The sequence below is a fragment of the Lichenostomus cassidix genome, chromosome 9 (assembly GCF_008360975.1).
Source record: "Lichenostomus cassidix isolate B80296 chromosome 9, HeHo_3.0, whole genome shotgun sequence".
NCBI lineage: Eukaryota > Metazoa > Chordata > Aves > Passeriformes > Meliphagidae > Lichenostomus > Lichenostomus cassidix.
In genome coordinates, this window is record NC_139490.1 from 14,360,306 (window position 1) to 14,377,194 (window position 16,889).

Here is a 16,889-nt window from a genome sequence, read left to right on the forward strand (position 1 = left end):
GAAGGTGTGACTGCTATAGATAAGACTCTTAGAAGAGCAGAGAACTAGAAAGAGAAAGAAACATGTTTGGAAAGTCTGGGTAAGAAATTGATGTTATCATTGCTAACTCTCTGCTTTTGGTGGTAATTGCCACTCTCTAGACTCACAGGTGGCTCACAGCATAGCCAAAGGGGCAGCATGCAGTGGTAGGGTAGGAGCTGCTGAACAGGAGGAGAACTGCGAAGCTTCTTAAGGCAGCTTTACTATTGGAAATTGCATGCTTAGTTTTGTAGTTTTTATTGTTTGTAGCGCAGCTATGAAAGATTGAATCAGTTCCATGTGCAGGGTTATAAAAAAAGAAAAAAAAATCTTCCTGAAAACAGTGATTTTAGTTTGGTTTTCCTCTTACAACGTAGAAAATAGACTGAGCACAGGGACAAAAGTCCTGAGGTTCCAGAAACAGCCAGGAGAGGATAGGAATCTGTTCAGCTGACTTGGCTCACTGAGAAAAATCATAACAGATTATTTGTGCAGGCAAACCCAAATCCAGTCCAGATACTCTTACTTAGACTGTTGGTGTGCAGTAGGTTCCAGGGAGGTCTTCCCACCTCAACTCATTTCCAGAATTCATTGCTCTCAGCTGTGCCTTGGGCAGTGGTTGCATTCACAAAGTGGATACTAACTGTGGCTTTTGTAGATTCCAGAATTTGACAACTTATACCTGGACATGAATGGCATTATACATCAATGTTCACATCCAAATGATGATGATGTCCACTTCAGAATCTCAGAAGATAAGATTTTTGTCAATATTTTTCACTATTTGGAAGTATTGTTTCGCATTATTAAACCAAGGAAGGTTTTCTTCATGGCAGTTGATGGAGTAGCTCCAAGAGCAAAAATGAATCAGCAGCGTGGGAGACGTTTTAGGTAAGAAGACTAGTTCTGATTCTGTCTTGAGGATAGTAAACACTTTAAAAAAACCCTTACTTAAATGTATGCCATGAAAAGTAAAAGAGATTATGAGTGGTTGTGCCTTTGACAGTCGCTTTAATCAAATGAGGGTTACTATGTATAAAATGTTAAAATCAGGATTACAAAGAAGAAAGTTTGCTTGCTATTTAAATTTTTCTCTGTGTATGTGGCATTTGGGGGGAGGGGGAGGTTTTACTTATGACATTTTCTGTGACATAACGTTGCAGTGGAGCTCTTGCACGTGTTTCCAGATGCTTCATAACCTGTGAGAGTCTTTGGTGTTTGTGAATGCTAGTTCTAGATATGCCTTTTTGGTAGCTGTAATGGAAGTCGTAGAAGAAATCAACTTTCTAAAGAAAGTGACTTCCTGTTGATACCAGTTACCAAGCTAGCTCAGATACAGAGCTGCAAGTAGATTAGAAATTACAGTAATGTTTTGGGAGATCTGGAAGCTTTTTTAAGATTGCTGTAAGGAAAAGAAGCCAGTGGTCTGACAGTACAGGGATGGTGAGGGAAATACGGCATAAACAAACTGGGGGAAAGGAACAGGAGCAAATATTTTCAAGCAACTGGATTTTTTTTGTGGTTTGGTTTTTGATGTAATTTTTTCTTTAAAGAGCAAGGAGGTTGAGAGGAAGCAGAAACTAAAAAAGAGTTCTAAATAGAAAATTGTAGTGGAATTGAGAGGCAGATAAAAACCTAAGATTTTGGTGGTTTCTCTATTTCAGGTTCAAAAATGTTTAGGAAATTCTTGGCCAAGAAAGACTGGGATAATGTTTGTTAGTTTCTCAATTAGTGGTGATGATTAATTGTTAGTTCACTCCTGACTCCCTTGGAATCTGAAACCTGCTGCTTTGTTTAACTATGCTACAGCTATTGTTCTGGGATAGCATTTTGAGATGTTTAGATACCAAATATTCCTGTTGTTTCAACATTAATAGCCATTCATTGTGATCAACCATTCTATGATCACCTCAGTAATCCAAATATTAACTGCATCTGACTAGTAACAGATTGTCATCATTTCTGTGGAAAAAATTCTGTTTTTAAGCCACCTCAGTTGTATCAGAAATAAGTTCAAACTCTATTCAGGAGTTAAATGTCTCTCCTTTTTTATTTTTTAAGCACTTTAAAAAATCAGCTATATTTATTTTGTCAAAAAGCTGTACTTAGGATATTAACAGTTGAATAAGATGGTTCTCTGCTCTCTCTCCAATGCTGTTTTGTTTTAGATCAGCAAAAGAGGCAGAGGAGAAAATAAAAAAGGCATTGGAAAAGGGAGAAACTCTTCCTACAGAAGCCAGATTTGACTCCAACTGCATTACACCAGGTAAGAGAATTTGTCAGTTATTTAAATTTAAGTGTTTACAGCTTTGCATCTATATTTTGGTAGTATTTTCCTATCTTAAGGCGCATTTTTTAAAAAACAGAAGACAGAATCATTAAAGGCTTAGTTAACTTTGTAACAGAAGTTTTTGTAACATTCATAGGGTTGGAATACTGTCTCATGCTAAAAAGTTTTTAGATTACTATGTAAAAAGTGAAATGTCTTAGGGAAGAAACCAGTCATCTCCTTCATCTCTGTCAGAATTTTTATTTGGTGGGGCTTTTTTAATACTTCTGATACGTAAGCGCAAACCAGTGAAAAGCTTTGTTTTTAACTTAGGTTTCTGTTTACAGGAACTGAATTCATGGCCAGGTTGAATGAGCATCTTAAATACTTTGTAAATATGAAGATTTCCACAGACAAATCCTGGCAAGGAATAACAGTCTACTTATCAGGCCATGAGGTCATTATATTTTCTTACTATTCTATTTTAAATAAATATATATTTTACAGAAAAATACTTACCACCAAACTTTTTTTGTGGTTTTTCTTTTTTGTGTCCAGACTCCAGGGGAAGGTGAGCATAAAATTATGGAGTTCATCAGATCAGAGAAAGCAAAGCCCCATCATGATCCAAACACAAGACACTGTCTCTATGGCTTAGATGCTGACTTGGTATGTGCAACTAAAATAAAACAAACAACAGGAATTTGTCAAGTGTGTACACCTTTGATATCTTCCTAAGTTTATAGGGTTCTAAAATGGTTTGAAACAAGCATGTAATTTTGTATTCCTGCAAACTTTTGAGTTTGTAATGAAACAGAACATCGAAATTTCTTTATAGTGCTTGGAAGGTTTAAAAATTTAAAAAGTAAGATCTTTTTAATATCTCTTTGTCATAGATAATGCTGGGATTAACAAGTCATGAGGCACACTTTGCGCTCTTAAGAGAAGAAGTCAGATTTGGTGGTAAAAAGGCTCAAAGGTGAATTGATTTAACTTTTATCTTATGATGAAATTAAATCCAAAAGATACTGGGTGACTGAAACAGGTTTATGTTTGGTGATTTGGGGTGTTTTTTATTGATTGCATAGTAATTTATGATTTTTTGGGTTAGAAAAGTCATGAAATTAGAGAAATCAGCTTGTTGAATTGTGCATTTGAATTAGTTTACATGAAAAAATATATGCTGTCAGAACAGCTGATAATCCTTAAAGCTTTGGTGTGTTGCTCTTCATTCTTCATGTTATTAATGGAGCAACCCAGGCTGTATTGATACTGTTTCTGTAACTGTGTTATGCAGATACTGACTTTTAAAAATGTATATGTATCTCTGAGGTTTTATGCATGTAAGTAAATTTCTACAACTATTACTAAAATGAGCTCTCTTAAAATGGCTGAGTAGATTTATTCAGGGTTTGCCCAATTGAAAAAACTCATGGTCTATCAACAGTCAGAACAAGGTGACTTGTTCTGGAACTGTGTGGGTACCTGGGGCTATTCTGAAGTAATACAGTAATTTATAACTCTTGCTGTGGCTGGGTTCCTTCTTTGAAGGACCTTAAGCAAGTTGTACATGTTTGTGCAGAAACGAAGAAGATGGGAGAGACAGAAATAAACATTTCTAATACTGAAAGGATTTGGGATAACACAGGATAAGTGATAAATGTTAAGATAAATTAATAATTTTTGCAAATAAAGGAATTTTTTCTTGCCAAGGACAATGTGTTGAACATCAGAAATAAGCTTTCTTTCCAGTCTTCTGCCATCAGTGTTTCACTAATGCTCGTTCTGTTGGTAGCATTGGCATGCAATAGTCTAGTATTTTTAAAAGACCTTTAATTAAAGTAAAACCAAGGTTTTACTTTTTAAAAAAAATATGATACTGTAAAAAAATATGCCATTTAGCTCATTAATCTTTTGGTGTAGATATTAACTGATTTGGGGCTGATGTTGGCTTAGGGTTTTTATGAGTAATTTTGGTGAAGAGGAAAAAGGAAGGCAGAATATGTGTTGACTATGCCATAAACAAACAGTAGATTTGTTTTTCTTTTAGTGCTGCATTGAAGCCACAAAATAATACATACAGAGCACATTTTCAAGTTGAGCATATTCTCCTCTTACAAGAAGCATTTCACATGACTACAAATGTAACCCACCTGTATAGATGTGAATCTGTGTAATCTGTTGTTTTTCAGACTAGTTCAAAAATACCTTCAAATATATTGGGCTTGGTGCCAAGTTAGTCTAGTTTGTCTCTTTTTTGAGCAATGGGATAAGGATTTAGGAAATAGTTACGGCAGCATGGAACTCCACAAAGCTCTTCTCTGAGTTAGTTCTTCTCCATACAATCACATATGGTGTTTAGAAGATCCCACTGCAAAATTTTATACACCAAACCAAATTAACTCTAAAATAGATTCAAGGAAAAGTTTATACATTGTTTCTTCTGTAAAGATACAATCCTAGTAAAATTTCTTGAGTATAGGTAACCTTGGACTTATTAATATTAATGTTGAAAGTGTGTTTATAAATAATTAACTTGATGATTTGAATAATTTACAGAGCATGTGCACCAGAGGAAACCACATTTCATTTACTGCACTTATCACTGATGAGAGAATATATTGATTATGAATTTTCCCCAGTAAAAGTAAGTTCTGATGGAGCTGAGATGGGAAAAAATGTGTGAAGTCTTTATGCAAAAATGAGAATAAAAATTATACTCCTGTGTGTTTTTCTTTTTTCCTTTTTTTTTTTTTGTTTTCCCCCAGGACAAGATTTCTTTTGAATATGATATTGAAAGGATAATAGATGATTGGATCTTAATGGGTTTCCTTGTAGGAAATGATTTTATTCCTCATCTACCTCATTTACACATTAATCATGATGCACTGCCACTACTTTATAGAACGTACATGGCTATCTTGCCAGAACTGGGAGGTGAGAAAACTAAGTTCACCTGTGGAAAGTAGTAGCATTAACATTGCTGCTTTTATATTTATTGACCTTTCTAGCCACATTAGAATGTTTAGCATTTACTTCACTTTCATTAGAGAGGCAGCAAGATTGCATTTTATTATCCACAGACATTTAAATGCAAATTTTAAAATTATTGAATTGTTAGTTAAAAAACATACTTGATTTTCTCAACAGGTTACATCAATGAAAATGGGCATCTGAATTTAGAACGTTTTGAGAAATATCTCACAAGGTTGTCAGATGTAAGTAACTTTGAAATCGCACTGTATAGAATGGTGTAGGATGTTGAATTTAAACTCAGTAGCGTACCCTAAAATACACCATACTGTAGTTTTAATGAACTGTTAAATGACTGTGTTTTACAGGTGGTTTAATCAGCTGTTTTACTATTGAACAGATGGAATCCAATCAGTTGTCTGATCTTATCATAGCATAAGAGGAGAAAGATTGAATCATTTGATCTATGCTTTAGCCAGCATCTTAGCACTGCAAGTCAAATGAGGATTCACCAGTAGAATTGTGGTTCTCACTTCCTGTTGAATAGTGTGTGGCAGTATTAGGCAAAGTTGGTTAGAGCAGGGTGCCAATAATGCCGGGTATCAGTCCCTCTAGGGCCATTCACTTAACAGTTGGACTCCATGATCCTTGTGGCTCCCTTCCAGCTCAGAATTGTCTGTGATTTCTGTGTGTTCTTAAAGCTTGCTCCGGGCAGCAATCTTCTTTGCCTCCCCTGCTGGTAGGTTCCTATGGAGTAAGCTATGTCTGAAGATCTTGGAGGGCAGGATTGTTTGCAAGTTTTTTATGGAGCTCACTAGTAAAGAGCAAGGAGCAATGATAGTATCTCTGAGAGGCAGGCAGTAGTGTTCTTCATGAACTAACTGGTGTACAGGAGGTAATCCTGTCAAGTGCTGCTGCAGTAATCCATCCTAGAGCTGAGGTAAGGTATAGGCCATATAGAAATGGAAAGGATTAAACCTTCTGCTGAACTTGGAAAGAGGGAGATCATCTGTTGTCCTTGCTTCAGCCTTGTTTTCTGGTTCTTGAATAGAGCTGTGAAAGTATTAGATCTGTGGCACAAGGCTATGTTACCCAGACCCTATGTATGTACTACTTCTCGGGTTGATAGTGTAGAAGTTACTTAACTCTTTTGTGTTACTCCTTACTGCCTTACTGAAAGAAAACAAAATATGGCTTGGCTGTATGTTACATGTTGCTGAGAAATATGATTTTTAGTATGAATCTACTTAGTTGTATCTCTAGGGCAAAATGTTCATGTACAGATTACTCTGGATGTAATCTAATGTGTGTACTAAAAAGACATTGTTGATCTGGCATTCTAAATTTCACATCCCTCAAATATTTGCAAACTTACTTTAATCTTTCTGCACAGTTTGATCGTGAACACTTCAGTGAAGTCTTTGTTGATCTAAAATGGTTTGAAAGTAAAGTGGGCAATAAATACCTCAACGAGGCAGCTGGGATTGCAGCAGAGGAAGCCAGAAAAAATAAACAGAAGAAACAAAAGGTTGGTGTTTTATAAGCACAGTTTCAGAAGTAAGAATGTTACTTCTTGCAAATCAGTAATTTGATCTTAGACAAATTAAATGGCATAAACCTCTATTTTGAGGTTTTTTTCAAACCAGAAAAGATAGTAAAATGTAACAGCTTGCATTTTGCCTGTATGCATTGCTGGTTGTAAGTGAGGAAATGTCTAGGTCAGGTTCTCATGATTTTTAAAATCTGTAAAACCTGTAATTAATGCATTGCTGTTCCTCAAAAGCAGCAGAACTTACTTCTGTGTGAGTTATGGTCAAACCTGCTATGCTTTATAATTTTACTTTTCAATGCATAGCCTGCTGGAAGTTTCATATGTATCAGATACACTGATAGAACATTCATGTATGTCTTGGTATTGGCTAATTATTTGACAGCAAATAGGTAAAGAGCAATTTCATTGCTGTGAGCTCTCTCAGATTAGTTATTAAACTTGCAATTCTAGATAAAATTAATAATTAAGGAACAGCACCTTGTTAATATATATGTACTACTATGTAACAGTATCTTGTCTCTGCCCCAGTGTCAAGTTCCCCACCACCACTTCCATTGACTGCCCTTCAATATATGCCTTCAGCAGGGTGTAGAGTAGCAGGAGAAAATTCCTTTGCAGTTGATCTGCCTCTGTATATTGTTTTCCTATTCTTTGTGTACTGAGCAGTTTTGGAAAGAGTGGCATTTTGGAAGACAAATATTCAGGTATTATTTTTAAAGTAGTTAATGTTTGAGACTGCTCCTCTTGTCTGATCTGTCCTTTTTATCTGCTTAAATAATTTTCTCTAAGCAATTGTAAGAGAAGGAAATAAATAATTTTATAATAAATAATTACAATATTTATCCTTTTTGATTATAACATTTTGAGTTGCAGGTAACATGGTTTTACATGAGGTTTGTGCATATTAACCTGTATTTTTACATTAGCTCAAATCTTAATTTAATAGGCTCAGGAAAATTCCATATCTTTGGCTGCTTTAGAAAAAAATGAAGGTGAAGTGACCACTAAAAGTAAGTGCAAATAATTTTTCCATACACATATAACAAAAATCCCCCATGTTAATATGTGCATAGATTTCAAAGAACTGTATGAATTGCTTGTCAGAGATGACCTAATTCTGAATGCAAGACTTATGTAGTCAGCTGTCGGGAAGTGGAACTGCTTTGCTGAGAGTGAGTGGGGCTAAAGCTTTAGAGGTGCTTCTTCCCTGACCTGTATTTCTGTGATGAGTTAAAGGAATTAATGAGCAAATCTCCAACAATATTATGTTTTTAATAATTGTATGCATAGGTATTTTCTGATGTGAGGGGGACAAACTGATTTTTATATGGCTTTAGGGTTTTTGGTTGTGGGTATGCTTTTAAACTCGTAGGAAATGTTTTTTGCTCAAGTTTTGAAATTAATTGTCAAAAATATATGAATTTTACTACATGATATTAGATGATGTTGCTGAACCTAATTAAATTTAAAAATTCATTGTAGTGTTTTCTCATATTTTTTCTGATGGCTTATATTATCTTCTTTGTTCTTGTAATTGGGCTAAAAAATGTGTTGCCTGTCTTAAAAATACCAGAGTTTCTCTGGGTAAAGACTTTGTTTGATTGTTTCATGTTACTTTCAGTGCAAGGAAGGTGTGAGCACCTGTAGCTTGGAATTGAGGAGTAAAGTTAAGGCATTAAGTCAGAAGTGAGTGTTTTTAACCTTATTTTAGTAGAGAAGTGAATGTTAATCCTTTTCTTTTCATGACTGGTTTTCCAGCCACGTTGGAAGATGAACCAGAAGATGATGATCTGTTTGAAACTGAGTTTAGGCAATACAAAAGAACTTACTACATGACTAAAATGGGTGTAGAAGTAGTGTCTGAGTAAGTATGTACTTCTTTTTTTTTTTTTCCTAAACACTGAAGACAAGTCTTTGTAAATATGTGTTAGAGACTTATTTACAAGGGTGTGTAGTGATAGGATAAGGCATAATGGCCTCAAACTGAGAGTAGGTTTAAGTTAGATAATGAGAAAGACATTCTTTACTGTGAGGGTGGTGAGGCACTGGTACAGGTTGCCCAGAGAAGTTGTGGATATCCCATCCCTGAAAGTGTTCAAGGGCAGGTTGGATGGGGTTTTGAGCAAGCTGGTCTGTGGAAGGTGTCCCTGCCCATGGCAGGGGGGTGGAACGAGATGATCTGCTAAGATCCATTCCAACCCCAACCATTTTGGGATTCTAACACATGATAGAATATTCATCCCATGTCAAAAGCAGAGAACACATGGCAGAGTACTGCAGTGGTGAGGATTTTGCCTAATGCAACAAGAGCTGCAAGTCAAGTTTTCTGTAATAAGTATTTGAGGACCAGAGAGGAAATTAATCTAGAAAATCATATTATTTGGTTCCCAAAATGTTCTATCTTCATTCCAATGTACAAGGTGCTAAGTACTTTTTATATACCAGTGAAAATGGAAAAAAAACCAATAAGTATCTTTCCTTTTTCTTTTAAGTGCCTTCTTGGCTGATCAAGCTGAATGTTATGTCCAGGCAATACAATGGATTTTGCATTATTATTACCATGGAGTTCAATCATGGAGCTGGTAAGAAAAAAAGTCAAATGAGAAACTGCTGAAAGATAGTGAGGTTTCACCTTGTATGCTGGGAACATTTAGTGTAGTTTGTTTCTGATCTGGGATCACTTCTGTGCTGTAATTAAGTCAAGTAACTTGGTTTTTTTTCCCCTGCAGGTATTATCCTTATCATTATGCACCTTACCTATCAGATATTCACAACATCAGCGAACTCAAAATCAAATTTGAACTGGGAAAACCTTTCATGCCATTTGAACAGCTTCTTGCTGTACTTCCAGCTGCTAGCAAAGATTTGCTACCTAAATGCTACCAGGTAGGATATAGAATTAAACTCCATTATCTATCTACTGCTTACTTGTTGTCTGCTTTATTTTATTTTACTCTTTTCTTGATGTTTTTGCGTGTCTTGTTAATTATATTCTATCTCTACAATTTAAGTGTATGGTTAAATATTCTACTTGTTACTATGTTTATTACACTGTAAAGTTAGTAATAAATGCAAAATTTTGCATTTGCTAAGCAATTTCCAACTAGGACAGTTAAGAGTTTCATTCCTGCACAGCACTGAATTGGTTTTAATACCAGCCTTCCTCTGTCTCTTCTTACAATTAGTGCTAAGTTGCCTTTGATATCATCTCTATTGTATTTTCCTAGCATTTGATGACTAGTCAAGACTCTCCTATTATAGAATATTATCCACCTGATTTTAAAACTGACCTAAATGGTAAACAGCAAGAATGGGAAGCTGTAGTACTAATCCCATTTATTGATGAGGTAAGTTCTTTCAGCATCTGCTACCCATAAAAGCTGCATAGCAAGACTGCTAAATTTCTTAATTAATCAACAGTTAGACGTGCAATTAAGTGGAAGCTTAAAGTAATGCTTGATAAGATCACAGAAAAATATAAATGTTTGCTGCTTAGGGAGTAAAGTCCAGACTTTACCACAAGCAAAGTTAGTTTCAGTTTCCTAACTAAGGGCTGGGGACTGGGTGGTGTTTGTTAATGTTTTCAATCAGCTGTTGAAGTATTTTGGTTCAGATTCTTTGAGAAAAACATTCTATTCGTATATACATAGAAAAATGCGGAATGTTTGTAGGTAAAATAAAAGAAACACTTGAGAAAAAGGAAGTATTTTTACAGGATGTCTCTTCACATGACCACCAGTAATAGGAAGTATTAATGAAGAGGAATACAATAGTACTTTCGTTTTGCATATAGGATAACAGTATTAGATAAAGCTACACTTTGGAAATAGACTTGCAGAATAGTGATCTTTATTCTCCAAAGCCATTCCATAGTAATTGTTCAGAGAGGGTTTTTTATCAGGGGCAGGAGGGAGGGTGAGGCTGCAACTGGAAAATGAGCACGTTGGATATCTGGACTTTTCAGGTTACTTTCCCAGTGTAGATGTTTCCATGCTAATTTTAGTTGTCAGTGTCACATGTGCTAATTTCTTTAAAACTTAGAAACGGCTGCTGCAGGCCATGGAATCCTGCAATAAGGGCCTAAAAGAAGAGGAGAAACGAAGAAACACTCACAGTGCTTGCTTAATGTACTGGTATGACAAAGATGCTGAGTTCCAATACCTGTCACCATGGCCAGAGAAATTCCCTGCAATAGAACGATGTCACACGAGGTACTGCTGGGGTAACTATTTTAGAGCGGGCTAAAAGTAGTTGGAGAACTTAGATTAGCATTTTAACCAAAGCTTGTATGTGCCAATGTATACACTGAGAAATTAAAAATATTGAATTAATGTTGCCTGCTTTGGATGGCACAGTAAAACTATTTTTCCCTTCAAATGTTACTTTGCAAAACAGATGAACCAATGCTAAGTCATCAAGAGCAATCTAGGGAATTACTAAACTTTGTATGACACAGAGGATGAAAGACTGGTACAAATATCTGATAAATAGTAATCATTTATTGGCATGCTGATTCCAGAGTATTTTTTTTTTAATGTAGGCAGAACACAAGGTTGTTTTTCACCTTCCTCTCACTGAAAATAGCCAGCTCTGTTTCACACAGACTGAAGATGAAATGGAAACATAAGCTTAATAGTAATCAAACTTAAAGCAGAATAGAGGAGGAATGCCTATTGCTGGATTACAGTCAATAAAGAATGGGTAGTTGGGAATATGAATGATACCATATGGAACCCTTGCTAGTTAGAGTTTGGTAATAACAATTATTTAAAATAGTGGGTTTGGCATACATCCTAAAGTCTTGTCTTTTTCCTAATGAATAGTCTCTTTGCGGACTATTCATTAGAGCTTTTTTATAGTCATTTATAGTCCTTTTATAGCAGAGATTTTTTTATAGTCCTTTCTATGGATTCCAGGTGACATAAATTAACTGCTGGAAAGCAAAGGGTTTGTCAGTTAATGAGTGTTTGAATGAGTAATGAGATTTCCTAGAGCTGAAGGTCAATCAGCATGAGCAAATGTTGTGCAATTTATTTTTTAGATATAAAACAATACCTTTGGATGCTTGGCATGTAGAAATAACCCACAATAAGATAACTAAAATCAACAAGAGTGCATTATATTTTTGTGGATTTCCTACTCTAAAACACATTAAACATAAGGTAAAAGATTTCTTTCTTCTGACATTTCAACTGTATTTAATAGATAACTATGTAAGAGCTCAAGTTCTACATGCTGTTTTGTTTTTACCCAGTTCTATCTTAAAAAATGTGGTGTACAAGTGTTTCAGCAAAGCAGTCATGGAGAGAACATGATGTTAGAAATCGTGGTTGATGAGAACTCAAAAGACCAGGTAAGCATTCAGCTCCTAACAAAAGACGAAAGCCTAAAAAAAATCAAAACCAAAAAAACCCCACAGTTGGACAAAAAACTTGTTAAAAAGACTGAATTTGTTAAATAGTCGTATTTGCAGTGTTAAAATGCTAAATTTGTGTGGGAAACAGTCTAGAATTTTGGGTATCTTCTAAAAGGTTTAAATTTGTCCAGACTTCACAATATGAAATATCAGTCTCCTTAATCAAATTTCTGGCCTTTCTCTGTGGTAGCCTTTAGATATTCTTGGGAGAGGAGTTGGTGGCTAATTAATGGTGGAAATGCAAGGGAGTAGTCTCTAGACCAATGACATTTATCTTTTGTGTAATTGAGTAGATGAACACTGAAAAAGTGTTTCCTTGTTATCAACAAGGAAAGCAAACTTAGCCCCTTCCTTTCTGAGGCTGTTTGGTAGAGGAATTAGACGAAAAAGTCAAAATAGCAAAAGACATGCAGAAAAGAAAAGATTTCAGAAATAAATAAATAAAATCAGGGAGGGAGAGAGGAGGAAAACAATATGATGTGATGATATGATATGATTTTACAGTAGAGAGATAGGGAGAGTGCATATTCAAGATACATTACAAGAAAAACTAAATAAGCCCAAACAATAGATTAAAACATAGCAGAAACTCATTAGAAAAACAGAATGTAATGTGTGACTAAAATTACAGATGCTATCAAAGTCATGGACATAAATATTGTTCGTTTTTTTCAGTGAGAGAAATAAGTAAATTGTATTAACATATTTCAGTTATCTCGAATTTTCATTTTGTTTATTGTGTCTCAGAGACACAAAGAGTTCTAAGTTATTTAACAAAAGAAGTACTTAGTAAGCCTGTATTACCCATGTGAATCAACCCAGATCTTCCAAGTAACACATGCCACATGTCAAGAGCCACATTTTTAATCAGGGATTATGTAATCTGTATCAAATATGTTTTAATAAGAGAAAAAGAGCTTTTTATTCTGCAAGAAAACCCATTATTTAACTACAGTAGTTTTTGTTGCAAAAACAGTTTGAAAATACCGTAACAAAAATCTTTAAATATGTTAAAAAATGTGTAGTAAAATTTCTGGGTTTTTTTCAGCAGGTAGAAAATGTTGCCAGTTTGATACTTGGAAAGAGAGTTTTTGTGAACTGGCCCCACCTTGAAGAAGCCAGAGTTGTTGCAGTGTCTGATGGAGAAACTAAGTAAGAGTTATCTGATACATAGTTCTTTGTTGTCTAATTGGTATTTCCAAGTTATGTTCCTTGGACTGCAGGAAAATTTTGTGGTTATTGCAAAAGTAACAACAAATTAGTCCAGATGTAACAAAGGCTCCTTGGGGAAGAGTGTTTGTTTAACACTGTTCTGAGGTATGATTGTCTCTGTAGCAGTCTAGTCTTTCACTGTTTTGTTACAGATGTAGGAGCTTGGGACAGATTTTTCTTAGTTTTGAGGGAAAAATGCATGCACAGAAGTCCACACAGCAAATGTTTCTATACAATCCTCCTTTATAAATAGCACATGTACTGGTATTTTTTATAAAAAAACATGCAGTGGAGCCTGTTGTGGAAGCGATAGAGAAAACGATGCTGTGAGCCTTCCACATCCTTAACAAGTAATTTTTAACAGTTTTAAGTTTTGCTCACAATTGGTTATGCCTAGGTTAATCTTATTTGGTTAAATTTCCTACTTGTCATAATATTCTCTAGGTTTTATTTGGAAGAACCACATGGCACACAGAAGCTTTACATGGGAAATGCAGTGCCCCCAACTAAAGTGGCTTATGTTGGAGATAAAGAACAAAGCATGTGGGTAAAAGAAGTTCAAGGCATTTCAGAGCAGTAAGTAACTTCAAAAATTAAAGTACAGCTTTGCATTTTATATCTTAGCTGTGTTTTATTCCTGTATTACAGACCTAAGTAGCACGGAAGAGCTGCTGCATACTTGATGATAAAGGTTAATCAAGTCTGCTTATATTTTAAACAGCAACATAAAAGAGCTTATGTTGAAATTTCAGAATATATGGAGTCAGTCCCGAGGTAACTAAAGTTAGATGCTGTTACAAAAGAACTCTCAAATGACTGAGTTTCAGTATTTATTCTCCCTCTCAATTTTCTGTTCCCATGTTAGCAATCTTCAGTTGTAGGAAGAATGTAGAATGAAGTAATACAGTATCAACTTACAACTCAAATAGCTTAGTGTTGTTAAATTTGAACACAGCTCTTGCTCTTCTAGAGTGTGGGTGCTTGGTAGACTATAACTGAATTAGAGTAGTTTGGCATTTCATTATCTGTCATTTAACTGATTTAATTACCCCTAACCCTTCCACTGTAAAGTTAAAATGTGCTTAAATTAATAGTCTGAGCTCTGTGTAGTGATGGCTGTACAACAGTGGGTAAGCAGGTGGTTAAGCCATTTATTCTGGGTATTTTTTGTAAAATAAGAAGAAAACTATTAGAATCCTTTTTTAAGGAGGGTTTTTTTATTTTACTTATTTTTACTTCAATAAATTAATTCTATCCTCTTGGTTCAGTTCTGTTTATTGTAATCAAGCTAAATATTCTGCTTTGCATTCAGGTACCAGAGAAGAAAAGGAATAATTATTCATGATACATCAGTAGTTGTGTATGCTCAGTTACTCACTGGTAATAGATATCAACTAAACCAAAATGGAGAAGTTTATTTGGAGAAGCAGTGGTCCAAACAAGTTCTTCCTTTTGTTTACCAAACAGTTGTCAAGGTAAATATACAAGTTTAATATCTTCTCTGAACTATTTCAGACTCAGACTATGTTTTAAACTGTCTGTTTATATAAACTTTTAAATTATTCTACTGGAACTGAATGATATTTAAGGTTATCAATGTTGTCTTTTTCATGTAGGACATCAAAGCCTTTGACTCTCGTTTCTCAAACATCAAAACTTTGGATGATTTGTTTCCACCTGGAAGTACAGCCTTCATGCTGGGATCTCCTTACTATGGCTGCATGGGAGAAGTTAGTTCCACTAATTTCATCATTTTTCCCTGGGGTTTTTTTGGGTTTTTTTTTTATGTTTTTTGCAAACCTAAAACAATCGAAGATGTTGTGTGACAGTAGTGGCCATTTTCAAGCTAAAATTTTAAATCTAGAATTCCCTGGTAGTGTAGTCCAAGAAAGGGAGGGATCTTCTGTTTTCCCTGTTGTTGTTGCTTGCTTAAGAGGAAAAAGAGCATAACTTGAATGCAGGATTATTTCCATTAGTTCTTTGGGATAATACATGAAGTTCCCATTTTCTGTTATTTTCAGTCATGAATTCCTTGGTTTTAATGCTGTCTGATAGGCTCTATGAAGAAGCAATGTACAGGTGAAGGCAGGGTGATGAACCCCAAAGCATCTCTGTGCCTACTGCAGCACAGTTGTAGATAAAGTAGACCATGAGGTCTGTTATCCAAAAACTGTTGTTTCTAAATAGCATTTTTAATGTATTGTGTTTCTCTCCAAGGTTCATGATTCACATGATGTGATACCAGAAGGTAGAATCCGGGTAGTTTTTAATATTCCGTGTGAACCCCAGCTTGATACTTTAATACAGAACCAGCATGTGAGTGATTCTGCTTTTCTAGTAAAAGCTTAAACAATGTATCAAATAGATTTTGCACTGGTAAATGTCTTTAAGGGATGTTTCCACATCATTCATTTCCCCTTTGTATAAAAACCCTTATCCTTTAGGCATTGCCAATATGTTTTGTTTGTTTGTTTTAAAGAAATATTCTGTGAAATACAATCCTGCATATATTTTGGCCAGCCGTCTTGGAGTAAGTGGATATCTTGTCTCCAGATTTACAGGGAGTATCTTTATTGGAAGAGGATCAAAGAAGAAGTAAGTTCTCTTTGTGAATTTTGACTGTAGAGAAGCTTCTAAATTCTGCTGTAACTCTACAGAGTTTTTGCTGTGTTTAAGTACTGTTTTTATCAAGTGTACACTATTTTGTGATGTGACGCTTTCTTTGAAGTATATTTGCTGTAAACTAAGTTGATACGCAGTGCTTTTCTCTGTCAGAAACATGTTTTAAATTTTTGTATACTGGACAGTTCTGTTTGCTTTCATATTGTAGACAGACATAAAATTGACTTTCCTGGTTAGCTATTTTCAAAATTGAATTAGAGTTAGACTGGCTTTGCCACGCTGAGAATAAAAAAGTGGAATTGGGATCTAATTTCATTGTACTTATTACTGCTAGTACAAAGGGAGATGAATTGTACCTGTAACTTCTTTTAAGAACTAGTTAATGCTGCTTGAAGTATATAAGGGAGGCAATCCTGTAGTCCTGTGAATGTCAAGTTATGGTTCCTCTTTAAAGATATGGCTGATGCATGAGCATCTTCTTGTGATGTGATGTGTAAATTTGTCCCCAATGGATGTTCAAGGACATCCTTCTACAGCTTGGTAAATGCCAGGTTGATTGTGGTTGATTAGATCTCAATTAAGGAAGAAAGGTAAATATTTCCTACCCTCCTTTGCAATGAAGTATAGGCATACAGGTGAACAGCTACCATAGTACAACTTTGGGCCTCTAACGTTTATAGCTGACACAATGTTAACAAGTAAACAATAAAATGAATTTATGTTTTCTGTGGATTAAGGCCGAGAATGGATGTTTATGACGGTTTTTTTGATATATGTATATACATACACACACATGTATTATTGCAAGTTAATGAACTTTTTCTTAT

General features: G+C 35.1%; 1 protein-coding gene across 8 annotated transcripts in view; it reads left to right on the plus strand.

Annotated features, from left to right (window-relative positions):
- XRN1 (5'-3' exoribonuclease 1) overlaps nt 1-16,889 on the plus strand; it is a 38,792-nt gene that overhangs the window by 2,268 nt on the left and 19,635 nt on the right. For all 8 annotated transcript variants that reach the window (XR_014854053.1, XR_014854054.1, XR_014854055.1 and 5 more), the window contains exons 2-24: nt 677-909; nt 2,187-2,284; nt 2,635-2,744; nt 2,846-2,956; nt 3,184-3,266; nt 4,847-4,934; nt 5,056-5,224; nt 5,438-5,505; nt 6,654-6,788; nt 7,759-7,822; nt 8,571-8,676; nt 9,305-9,394; nt 9,542-9,698; nt 10,040-10,159; nt 10,854-11,023; nt 11,854-11,974; nt 12,067-12,165; nt 13,277-13,380; nt 13,885-14,016; nt 14,753-14,915; nt 15,057-15,170; nt 15,658-15,756; nt 15,920-16,035. Coding sequence is in view for 4 of the 8 variants with exons in the window: in XM_085069527.1 (XP_084925653.1) it covers nt 677-909; nt 2,187-2,284; nt 2,635-2,744; nt 2,846-2,956; nt 3,184-3,266; nt 4,847-4,934; nt 5,056-5,224; nt 5,438-5,505; nt 6,654-6,788; nt 7,759-7,822; nt 8,571-8,676; nt 9,305-9,394; nt 9,542-9,698; nt 10,040-10,159; nt 10,854-11,023; nt 11,854-11,974; nt 12,067-12,165; nt 13,277-13,380; nt 13,885-14,016; nt 14,753-14,915; nt 15,057-15,170; nt 15,658-15,756; nt 15,920-16,035 (2,750 nt within the window). In the remaining 4 variants the exon portion in view is untranslated. The remainder of the gene's footprint in view (nt 1-676; nt 910-2,186; nt 2,285-2,634; nt 2,745-2,845; nt 2,957-3,183; nt 3,267-4,846; nt 4,935-5,055; nt 5,225-5,437; nt 5,506-6,653; nt 6,789-7,758; nt 7,823-8,570; nt 8,677-9,304; nt 9,395-9,541; nt 9,699-10,039; nt 10,160-10,853; nt 11,024-11,853; nt 11,975-12,066; nt 12,166-13,276; nt 13,381-13,884; nt 14,017-14,752; nt 14,916-15,056; nt 15,171-15,657; nt 15,757-15,919; nt 16,036-16,889) is intronic.